The sequence below is a fragment of the Centruroides sculpturatus genome, unplaced genomic scaffold (assembly GCF_000671375.1).
Source record: "Centruroides sculpturatus isolate CEXI.00-Female unplaced genomic scaffold, Cexi_2.0 scaffold178, whole genome shotgun sequence".
NCBI classification, from domain to species: Eukaryota; Metazoa; Arthropoda; class Arachnida; order Scorpiones; family Buthidae; genus Centruroides; species Centruroides sculpturatus.
The window spans coordinates 12,218-25,340 of record NW_019384433.1 but is presented as its reverse complement, the minus strand read 5'-3'; the positions used below and the strand labels follow the sequence as shown (position 1 = coordinate 25,340).

Genomic DNA, 13,123 nt, shown 5'->3' with positions numbered 1-13,123 from the left:
TATATAAAATATATTTGTTATATATAAAATATAAATATATATAACAAATATGTTTTTATATATAATTCTGATTTTAAAATTATTAAAATTTATTAATAAATAAAACAAGTTTTTAAAAATAATAATAATAACTATACTATAAAACTGTTTCAAAATTTATACCTGTCTTAAGGTGTCAGATGTACTGACAATATCAGTATTCATTGCAGATTGCTGTGTTACATTTTGTTTTTCATTTAATTGTTTATTAAGCCACTTGATAACTAGAAAAGAAAGAATTATATCTATATAAATAACAAACATTAATTCTTAAATATCTTTAAATATTATAAACTATTAAAATGTTTTCAACAATTTAAAATTAAAATTAGTATTACATATTGATTTATTAAAAATAAATACTAATTAGATAAGAAAATTTTCAAAATAAAATTTAATCTTATCTAAATTCTATTGTGAGATTTACATTTTAAAGTATTTTAAAGTACAGTAAGACTCCACTTAATGTGGAGGATGCCTTCCTAGACAACAAAGCATTAAGCAAAACATCATTAAATGAGGTCATTTTAACATAGAGTAAATAGGGATAGGAGAACGTGCAACCAAAAATCAATAAATTTCACTTTAATTTTAAGTTATTTTTATATTAATTTGTATAATAATATATGTTAAATAACACAAAAACATATGCACACAGAAATGTAACATTCATTTTTTGTGACAAAGGTCCTGAATTTTCTGAAATTCTTGTTCTTTTGCAATAAAGTTGTGAAGTTGCACTTGTCGCTTTTTTCTTTCCTTAAACAAATGTCGATAGCAGAAGATCGCATCCAAAACGCCTCGTTTTGCTTTTGCACTCCTTTCAAAATCTGGATAGAATCATTCGCTACAATTTGATCAACGATTTTTGTTATCTTATCAAACTTTTACTAAGGAAATCTGTAGAGAAATTTTTGGGTTTTTCATTTTCAGAATCTCTGTTTTCCAGTTTCACATAAATTTCGTGTTCTGCCAGTTCTTGAATATAATTTTTTGTAAGGCTCTCACCAGAAACCTGCTAAAACTCCTCAATATCCTGCTCGTCTATATTGCCTAGTCCTGCTATATCGATTAGATTGAGTTTGGTCAACCTAACGATACAACAATAGGCTCTTCTCGTTGAGAATTCTTGAATACTTTCAGCCATGCCTTCTTCAACACTTCATTCGTGCATTTATCAGTTTATTCTTGCCAAGCAAAGTTGATATTTCTTATGGCATCCATGACGTTATATTTTTTCTAAAATTTCACCAAACAAACATAGATTTAAAGAAAGTACACCTTTTTCTGATTGGTTTGTGTTTGCAAATAATCGTATTATATACGAATCAACAAAATGCCTCAATAATTTATATCAGCATAAATTTTGAGCTTTTGTTAGGCTTTGAGCAGATCGTGTTATATCGAATCAGTGTTAAGCGAGGCAGCGTTAAGCGGGGTCTTACTGTATAAGCAATTCAATTAAAAAATAAGGCTATTTATGGTCTGTAACTTTTCTTGCTATACTGGTTTTGATAAGTTTTTTAAAAGTCATAAGTTCCCAATTTGGTTTTGTAATACAAGTTCTTTAGCAAAAACCAATGCTTAATAAAAGGCTTCCTTACTAATTATTGAAATTTGCTGACAAAGAAACCAGTCAATTTGTGACTTAAAAAAATGGCAGAAACAGTTCCTCAAAAAAAAAAAAAAAAAAATGAAAATGATGCTAATAAATGAAGTGGTCCAACAAAGCTAATACATATTGCAAATTGTTCTGTCAGAATAAATGTTCATGGTTAATAGCTTTTGTTGAATGAAGCTCAATTTTTCTAAAAATGAGGAAAACATCCCATCATGAATACTCTAATTAATTCATTTAATAAATATTTTTGACAGCAGATATTATTAATTACAATGGCCATTATAAAAATAATTGATCATAAAGTAATAATATATATTAATATACAATTAATATTAATATAATTTATTAATATAAATATCAATTTGGAACCTACAAGAATATAAACAATAAAACTTTTTGTTTACTAATTTATAAACAAAAATTCTTTACTCTATGTAATCCAAAATATCATAAAATTCCAATGAGTGATAAGTATAGTTATATCTAAATTAATAAGACCAGACAAAGGTTAAGGTAGCATAGCTAGTAGTGTATCTACGCAGTAAGCAGGATGTGATACTATATAATTTGGTTTGTGTCCTGCTCTAGGTTAATTTTTTCTTCTAGAAAATTCTAATTATATTTATTTATTTATTAAATTTAACACAATATGGCAGCTTAGCCACCTACCTAAGGTGTCCTGAGTCCAAAAATGTAAAAATTTGAGAGACCATTTTTTGACCAATCACTACATTTTCCCTGTTATATATAACAGCCGGGGAAGTAAAAATTATCGAATACATATTTATATATTGACTATGTCATTACATGGAGGAGTCTTTTGGCTTTGGAATAAAAAAGTTTCTACGTTCTATCTTTATTAGAACTCTATTTATTGAAGCTTTTATTCTAAGGTCATGTGATATCAGAATCCCAGGCCTATTTTGTTAACAAGTCTGCTTCTGGTCAGAGTTGGACTGGATGGTAAAGCAAAGTCAGAGTCAGTAGATTTTTACATAACTCCATAGCTTTTGGGTTTAGTTTTATATGTAATTATATTATAAAGACTTTCTTATTTCATTAAAGATTAATTACTTTCAGAAAATGCAAAGTTTATGAAAATTTAGTTTTTTTTTTAAAAAAGTTTAACTTACTATTTTCACTTGTTTTATATTGCTTCTGAGCATCTTCTAACTTCTGTTTTATTTCATCTAAATTTGTTGTCAGTTTTGAATTCTGCTTATGTAAAAATTAACATATGAAAACCATGATGTATAATAATAATAATAATAATAAAAATTAAAGACCTCTAATTCTTTTTCTTTCAGATTATCTTTAATATTTTCTAATTCTTCTTTCAACTTTTTGAGTTCTTCTTCCTTTACAGTTAATACTTCTTCTTGTTTTATAGTTATTTTATCTTTTATTTTGAGCTAGATAATGCAAAATAAAAATATAAAGTATCGTTTAAATAAAACAAAAATAAAATAATATAAAAGAAAATATTTATTACTTTTGCATGGATACTGTGCATTTCAGCTTGCAATTTGCGAATAATTTCATTTCCTTTCATCAAATCATCAGACAATGATTTAATTGAAACCGACTGCTTATTTATTTGTAGTTGTTTCTTATCACAATTTTCTTCTAACTTTTTCTATATATTATAAATATAATAACTATAGAATTAAAAAACGTTTTACTAATATAACTTAAAAATTACCTTTTGTTCATTCTCATTAGTTAATTGATCTTGTAATCTTTTGGTATTATCTTCTAAATTTTTAAATTCTTGCTCGGATAATGATAGTTTGCTTTTAAGATGACTGATCATTCTAGATTGCTCCTGGCATTCGGCATCGAGATTTGCATTTTCTTTGGTTATATTTTGTAGTTTCTGATGTGTCTGATGAATTTCTTCTTGAAGAGCAGCGACTCTATTTCGTAATTCACGATTCGAGGCATCTAGTTTATATTGCTTTTCTTGTAATTCCTTAAAAATAATCAAGAAAAATTATTATTTACAAAGTTCTGCTTTTAATGTAATAAATAATAGACATTAATATATTTGTGTATAGTTTTAGTATTGAATTCATCATCAACAAAAGCATTGAAATATTTCCTTTTTAAAACTTCAAAAATTGCAAATGATCTGTAGATTCGATACTATTAGTAAAAAAGTCATTTACAATTTCTAAAGTTTCTATTCATTAAATACGAATTCATGAAAACAATTCAAATATTGTTTTATACAATTTGCTTCAACACTTTGAATGAAAATACTTCCCTAAAGTTATTAATTTTCAACTTACTTACTTACTGAATAAGTAAGTACCATAACTAAGACAATAGACAATATTTAAACTAAGTAATTGACTTCTTATTACTTTTTTTAGCATCTTTTTAATCAATTTTTTGTCCTTTGGGTACTTAAAGGGCATTTTTGGAAGTTTATCATTGATTCAGTCAGGTCCATAATAGAGTGGGGCCAGGTAGTGAGAGAAAGATAGAGCTTTAATATATCCGGATCAAATCACCTACAAAATTTCTAAAAAATCTTATCTAGACTTGAAACAATGATAAAGTGATATGTTTACTTTTTTTGGTCACCTGGTCAATTTAATAGAATATTTATACTTTTTTTTATAAATTTTTTAAACATTTTTTTTTGTAATTTTCTTATAAACTATAAAGATGGTCTTTGTTTTTTTATATGATTTGTATTAAAAGTTAACCTTTTCATTCAATAAGTTTTAAATTCAATAAGAATCAAATTATCATCATCTTTTATTAAAATGCAAACTACTTTAAAACAAATATACAATGATTTTTTTTAATAGTGAAGAAAAATAACAATATGTTTTCAATCAGAAAAGGCTGAATAAATTGACAATTTAATTCAATGATATCTCGGGCTCTAATTAACAGCCAATAATTTTTAATTATGCTACTGTAATTTGAAAGTACATGGAATGCTATATACTAGGTTGTTTGAAAAGTAATTTTGTTTTTTTTTTACCACTAGACGGATTAGTTGTACTTTTCCCGCCATTTTTATTCTAAACCGTATTATCATTATATATTTTGACAACTAGCATTTTAAGGCTCATTTGTAAAACATTTTGTTTGATTTTGTGCAATTGTTTATTTTTGTGTGTCCCATCAAATATGGAAGATCGAAAGCAACATTTTTGGCATATTTTGCTCTTTTATTACCAAAAAGGTAAGAATGCTGTTCAAGCGATAAAAAAATTGCGTGACGTGTACGGAGAAGATGTATTGACAGAACGACAGTGTCAAAACTGGTTTACAGAATTTCGTTCTGGCAATTTCAATATTGAAGATGCACCACATCCTGGATGGCCAGTTGAAACCAATGAAAACAAAATAAAGGTATCGATTGAAGCAAACTGCTGAATCACTAAGAGATTAAATTTGTCAAATTGAACCATTTATGATTACTTGAAACAAATTGGTTTCATTTCAAAGCTTAATATATGGGTTCCACATGTTCTTAATGAGAGATGCTCTCTTTGGTGGGATTTTAAAAGTAAAATCTTTTTTTTATGGTAATATACAATGTTTACAAACTGATCTTTGTAAGGATACAATTTCTTCAAGTTGCTATCATAATAGAAAAATTATAATCAAGACTCTCAAGCCTACATTCAATACAGTTATTGATGCTAATTAAGAAAATAAATCTAATTTTAGTACTAGTAATAAGTATAAGTATTAAGTTTTGTCCATGCAAATTATTTGCATGTATATAAAACAAAACATTGAATGCAAAAAATAAGTTATTACTTGAAAAATTATTGCAACTGAAAACTGGGATGGGGAATTTTTGGGACAGAATCTTTGCAACTGGGATAGTTGCAAATAAAAATGGTTTTTGCAGTTATCCTTGATTTCTATGTGAGTTTGCTTTTATTTTTCAGATTAGACTGATGAAATATAACTTTTAAACACCAGGGTGATCTGCCAAGGGAGTGCCTTCCAGAAGAAGGACTTTATAGGGATACTGGTCCCTATTTATATGTTAGATACGTGAAGAAAACAAAATGTTCATGCAGCCAGCCTGTTGATCAGGCACAAACCTACAAAGCCAGTGTTTAATTATTTTATCCACTTGCTTTATTTTATTTTATTTTTTTTGTTCAGTGTATTGACATTGTTAATGATTACTTTTCAGGCATTATTATTGCAACATAATTAATATTTAATTCAAAAATACTCACAATTTTTGTTGTTTGATAGAAAAAAAAACATTGAATAATACATGTTTCCAGAAGAAATCATTCAACATAGAAAGTGACAGTGTCTGCAAATTCATTTCAAAAACATGAATTTCTTATATTTAAATTTAAATGTTTTTGTTATAGCCATAAAATAATAAAAATACCATCCACACTGACATTGAAACTAAATCTGAAAGTTTATAAGAATACATTAATGTAAAAAAACAGACTAATTGAAATTGACAGTGTTTTCTCTACCAGAGCAAGAGAAATGAATGTTGTTATTTTTTTGCAAAAAAAATACTTTTTTGAGAATGAATAAATAAAAAGTAAGAGTTAAGTCAGGAATCCTAAATCACATCCTTTGTAAAATTGTGTAAACTATAAAGAAAGATCTGTATAATAGTTTATTAGACTTAAGGAGCACTACAGATATTACTATACTTTTATATATGATTATTTTAAACAATTTGCATAATAATAAATCTGAATACAGTAAGATCATATTTTATATGAGAATGATATATGTAGATTTGTTTTTTTTTTTTTTTTTTTGAGATGGCAAATCGTAAGGTTAATCCACTCCTAGTGTCATGGAATCTGACTCAATCAGCAAATTGCTTCTCTGGCTTCTGACATTTCAGACATGGAAAAATCCTGAATGCTATTCATAATGATGATTATCTCGCTTGCATCTATTTTTCTCAAGTAGTGTACTTGATACAGTATGTACCAGGATCAACTTAATCACTCTTCCAGCAATGGAAAAGACATATAACAAATGATTTTGACTATCTTGACTAGTCTGCTTCAAATCCACCATTAAATTCTAAACTTTATTAATGGAATGTATTAAGTGTAAAATTTAAAATTTTATGGTGGACCTGAAATAGACTAGTCAAAATAGTTGAAAATGTTTGTCATATACCTCCTCTATTGCTGGAAGTGATCAGGTTGCTCCTGATAGGTATTGACTTAAGTTCCAGCTTTAAGAATTTGTATTTTGATATAAATTTTACTATGTATATTCAGTTTATATATATAGTTTATATATTATAAACTAAATGTTATTCATTACAGTAAAATGATAAGTAAAATCTTTTTAACATATGTTAATATTTTTCTGTTAAATGCAAATGGTTGTATAAGTTTGTGGACAATCATCTGAGACTATTGGAATGGAGCACAAATTTACATAGAATTTTGAAACACTGTAAATATTTTAAAAGGAAGTAAATTATAATCATCAAAAAGTTTTATGCCCTTAATGATTAATTTAACAACAATAGACAAATCAAGAAAAATTATTACTTAAGATAGTATACTTGAAGACAATAATTTAAAAATTATGAGGATTGTTCAGAAAGTAATACCTGTTTGTCCAACATTATAAGTAGATGACATGATTATGGGCATCTACTTATAATGTTGTAGAGTTGGTAAAATTCTTTCAACTCCAGCAACTTCAACCTCAAAGTTTACTATTGGTTAAAAGTGAAGTAAGAAAAATACTTTTTAATTAATTAGTATCGAAAGACATTTCTTCAAAAACAAACACTTTGATAAATTTAGATATCAAAATGATAGTAATCTATAAAAGCCATTTCATAAGAAAACGTTATGCATATCTCACATGACATGCTCTATACTTTCGGAAAATGGCTTTTATTAATTTAAGGCCCACCAGTGGCCAAATGAATAAAATTACAGAACACTTGTAGTTAGTCATGGGATTGCACCTGGAAAGTAAACACTTCAAAGCACTAAGCTTATCTTTATCAAAGAGAAACTCCCAAGAGAAAGTTTGGTTTCATTTTGAGCGCCATAATTTTTTACATTCTAGATGTTTTACTTTGGATGTCAATTGTCTTTTTGACTAATTTGATTAATTAATTTTTTTACTGCCATTCTGTTGGTTTTGATTTATTTATGACTGTTATAGCTTCAATAGCATAATTTGATCTTAAAACAGTCAATAGAAAAACAATGAAAAAAGTAAAATCGAGATCAGAATCTAACTGCAATAAACTAAAAGAGGAATAAAAAAAACTGAAAAATGTAATTAATAGGATTATTTTGGCTTATTATTCAAGTATGTATCAGAGTCAACATCAAATTGGTTCTTGGGGATGATTGTACCTGTCAATTCAAGACAATTGATTTTTTTCCAAATTTAATATTTTAAAATTCTAATGTATACTTCAGTTTAGTCAACCATTGTGTCAGTAGGAAATTAACTATTCCCATTGTAGCTGGAGCAGGAGAAACTATTTCATTATGTCATTCATCAAATTGTTACTTTTTGTGTTTTACTGTATTTAATTTTTTCTTGAAAATAATTAAATTTAAATCAGTTTTTCATAATTAACTAATAAAAGTGACATTTTTTTGCCTATTAAGATGTAGTGTGTTTCTTTATGTATTTGACAGTTTTTCCAGGGTAAATACATTATAGGCCTATCCATTTTTTGATTCTTGCCATCAATTTTAGTATAACATTTTATAGAGAAACCCAGTGGTATCTTTCTTATAAAAGGAATCATAGTGTGACATTTAAAAAAAAAAGATCAGAGTCACAAAGTCATACACTGCAAATTTGCTGGAGTTGGAGTTGGACCTTTTGTTTACTGACACCAACACACTGTCTGCTTATTCAAATTTTTTTATGTGCCATAATACTACATATTGATTTAGTCATTTTTCAACATAATTATTGCTGTTGTTTAAGCACTTGTTATATCTTGTGTCCAGTTTTTGAATGCTATCATCTAGGACAGGGGTTTTTTCCCCCAGGCTGAATTGGAAAGAAAACTTTTTTGACAGGACGAATCAGAGGCTGCCCTATGAAGATTTTGAGGTGGTGCGAGATCTGATTGTGGTGTCAGTGTCACCCCATAGAGACTAAATTGTACATAGAGATTACAGATACATTTATCATATTATCATGCTTTATCAACATTCTACTCTGTATTTAAGAAATTTGTAATGAAGGGTTAATGCTAAATGCACAATGAGTTGTTGACCTTTTTTTTTTTGCAGGGTCAGAATTTTTCATCAAGCTATTTGGACTTGAGTAGCTAATATTGAAAGATTAATCGCGGGCCACATAAATTCATTAGATGGGCCGTATGTTGGCCATGCCTGATCTAGAACCTCTGCCACCAAGACCTTTAACCATTGTACGACTTCATCTTTCAACACATCACCACTGGCTTTTCTCCCAGAAACTCCTTTGATTTCCCAAACAGGTGATAGTCATGTAAGCTAAGTCCAGACTGTAGGCAGGAAAGTGCAGAACATCCCTTTTGAAGCATTGAAACAAGTGTATGGTCTGGAAAAGCATAACACCCTTAGACAACATGCCATGCTGCTTATTTTGAATGGTCCTATGCAATTCATGCAACATTCCACAATATGCATCTGTATTAATTGTTCTGTCTTGGTACATGAACTCAACATGCAAAAGACCACTGTAGTTCCAGAACATTGTAGACACAATCTTCTTTGCTGAATGCACTTGCTTAAACTTGTATTGTTTTATTGGAAATCATGGATGGTGCATTCTAGTGATAGGCATTTGTTCTCAGGAGTGAAATGGCTGATCCATATTTTATCTTCTGTAACAATGAGATCCAAAAATGCATCACCTGCTTCTGCATAATGGCTCAAAAATGTTAATGTTGCACCTATATGATTCTGTTTGTGTTCATTGGTGAGCATTCACAATACCCAGCCTGTGCAAATCTTCCTGTAAACAAGATGCTTCATGATAATTTCATGGAGCAATACTTGAGTAACTTCTAGAAACTGTTCATGGAGTTCATCAAGTTTGATGCACTGATTACATTTAATGCAGTCCTTGACACGCATTCAGTTCTTCCTTAACAAGAAATGGTCAGCAAGCACAGTGTTCATCTGTCACATTTTCTCTCCCTGCATTAAACTTGTGCACTCAATGTCTTATTGATAATTCATACATTACATTGCCACCATACACTGCTGTAATGCAAAGATGAAATGTCTTTTGGATGAATACTTTGGCAGTCAAAAAACAAATAACAGCATACACTTGATATGCCATAGGATTGTTAAGTTTTGCTGCTATTCTAACAATTCTTATCAACTGTATAATGCACGATCAATATGTAAATTACTTTGAGCATACAATGTATAACTAAAGATAACTGATCTTACCTGCTTGATACCTGTTGCTCTTGATGCCATCTATAGGCAAATGGACTGTAGATGGCATCATACTTTCTGGACAACCCTCACATGTATATATTTTTGCCATCAATTTCATAAATAAAAATTACACCTTACTACTCTTTTGAATATTTTAGGATAGATAAAAAGTATTCTCAATATTAATAATAATAAATTAATTTTATCATGTTATTAAAAATAATAAAATTAATACTCTGTTTAGTGAATCTAAGCAAACAATCCGGCCTTCAAGTTGATGAATTTTGAGTTGATGACTTTGTTCTAATTCTTTTCTTTCATTTTCCCATTTATTTTCTGCTTCACGATGAATCTAAAAAACAAAGATGTTAATTATTAAAATTATATTTATTCTATAAAGTAAGAGTATTTCACAAGAAATAATTTATTTTATTATAATAATTTTAAAAAAATACAGAGATTTGTATTTAAAATAGATGATGAATCAATGGACACTGACACATGCAAAATCCACTTTCCTAATAAACATTGTTGGAGTAAGTAAGGAAGGTGTATCTGTCAGTGTCTATTGAAAAGTTGCAGTATATTAATTAGCTATATGATGAAATCAAAAGTAAAAACTGCTTTGCTGTCCTTAAGGAAGCCAAAAATGATTTATTTTAAAATGTTTTCAGCTTCACTTTGCACAATCCTTAGCACTTAATAAATCAAAAGTAAAACAAACAAAACATAATATAGTATTAGCAGAATTTTATTCTGAACTGATTTATTTATTCTTAAATATTTGGTATATATATATTTTCATTATTTTATATTTCTCTTTGTTAAATATATTTTCTATTTGAGTTTCATCAAATATACATGAAATATTTACATCATATTGACGTTATCAATTAATAAACTGAAGCATAGTTATTTAATACAGTAAAAATACAGTCTAAAACAGTACTCTAAATACTTAACCTAAGTTCTTTAATTTCGCTTAAATTTTTCTGAAAATAGCAATATTGAGGATTTAATATATTTTTAATTAAAATTTGTACTTGTAATTTTATCTTTAATTATCATCATTAATATTTTTCAAAGATCAAATACAATGAAACCTCAAATCATTATTTTTATACGGCGACCTGACAAAAAATTGTGGATATGGAAAATGATAGATACAAAGATCTAAGTAAAATGTAAAAAATATTGTCACATTTACCTGAATGTATTTGCTAAATCAGAACACCACACCAACGATATTTTTTCTATTGTTAAGTCATTATATCACTTCTTAAAAAGTCATTAATCTTCATTTGTTTAGTAGCACTTTTCCTTTTCAAACTGAACAATATAAACTTTCAATATTCATAATATTTGCTCTGTCTCTTTCAATGATACAGTGAGAATACAAAAGCTCTTTCATAGATTTGAATGCACAAAGTACTTTGGTGAAACTTAGCTTTGCTGTCATCATTACTACAACTCTTTTCCCTCTAGCACTTTGCCTGGAAGATAAAATGCATGCAGCATTGCACAGTTAACTATACACAGTCCAAATTGATACTTGTTACAGCAGTTTATAACAACCAACTTCTGTTACTGCTACTGATGGATACTAATTTTTGTGTGTAGTGTTGCTCTTTCTTAAAAATGATCAGTCTGGGATTAACATTCTTCAAGACTAAAAATTCTGACCAATAGATGCAGGAAAACTTCAGTCATTTAGACTAATTTCCAGTATTCTCTAAGATTGATGCAATAAGATGAATACTAACCTGGTATTAAATTAATTCGTCATCCCAGTAAAGAAAATTATATTTTTTTCAGTTTATATATTTTTTCAAATTCTGTTTATAAAAGAGAGAGAAAGTAGAATAGAAAAGACATAATTTCAGAACAAAACTGGAAGAATAAAGATCTAAGTCCTACAGGTTATATGGAATTAAATTAGTAATCAGAAGATGCCTGAATTATATGCAATATATCTTAATTTGTTGTGCTCTTGGAGCAAAAGTATATATTTATGTTTAGAAGTTTTCTATGACCTAAATTTTAAGATTCATTGAAGAATTCTAGGATTCTTGTTTCTGATAAACATAATTTAAAAAATACTTACTTTTTTAAATTTTTCTCTTTCTAAAGATAATTCTTCACTATGTTTATTTTCTCTAGACCTTAGATCAACTTTAAATTCTGTTCTTATTTTTTCATATTCATTATTTCTTATAGTTAGCAATTCTTGAGCATGTAAAAGTCTCTGCTGTAAGTCTGCTTCTACAGTCTGCAATCTTATTTCTAACTTTTCTTTTGCCTCCTTGTTGAAAAATGACAAACATATAATCAATTTAAATAAAATTTATTAATAATATATTATAATCTGCTAATGAAATAATATATATACACAAGTAAATATTTATTATAACATGTAGTAAGAGGGAGGCCATTAAATATAGCCGAGAACGTTCGTTCGATTAAAGAAATTGCTAGAAAAAGTGTCAAAGGTTTTATATTACTTATTTAACATATAGTACATACAGTAAAACATTTATAATATTTACACAAGTAAATATCTATTTAAATAAATTTATTTCATAAATAATAGCATATCAATCAGTAGCTTAGTATGTATAGTGCTAGATAAGATAATATACATAAATTCAGAAGTGAATGATCTTTTTGTCTTCTCTCTAATTTTATTAGAAGATTATTGGTATTCAAAACTACTCAAGAACAAATTTGTAAATATAAATAATTTACCAATTATCATGCATTTAGCTATTGGGTTGTTCGGAAAGTAAGTTAGTTTTTTTTCCGTGGAAAAAAATGCAATATTCTTATAATAAATAAATATTTTATTGAATTATATGTTGACCATTTTGGTCAAATACCTGTTGTCATCGTTTCTGGTAGTAGCACGATTTCACATTCATAAAAGTTTTGATCGTTGCTTACAAAAAACCGATCCAAGTGATTTTTGGCATTGTCATTTCAAGTAAATGTCTTACAGTTAAAAAAAATTGTATAGACCAGAACAAATAATAATCTGAGTGTGCTCGATCTGGCGAATATG

The 13,123-nt window shown here is 27.8% G+C and overlaps 1 protein-coding gene across 1 annotated transcript in view; it reads right to left on the bottom strand.

Annotated features, from left to right (window-relative positions):
- LOC111619800 (spindle assembly abnormal protein 6 homolog) overlaps positions 1–13,123 on the bottom strand; it is a 28,861-nt gene that overhangs the window by 3,929 nt on the left and 11,809 nt on the right. The window contains exons 6-12 of the mRNA XM_023361616.1: positions 12,170–12,367; positions 10,301–10,417; positions 3,363–3,632; positions 3,153–3,296; positions 2,947–3,072; positions 2,794–2,875; positions 163–263 (exon numbers count right to left, since the gene is read on the bottom strand). Coding sequence (XP_023217384.1) covers positions 163–263; positions 2,794–2,875; positions 2,947–3,072; positions 3,153–3,296; positions 3,363–3,632; positions 10,301–10,417; positions 12,170–12,367 — 1,038 coding nt within the window. The remainder of the gene's footprint in view (positions 1–162; positions 264–2,793; positions 2,876–2,946; positions 3,073–3,152; positions 3,297–3,362; positions 3,633–10,300; positions 10,418–12,169; positions 12,368–13,123) is intronic.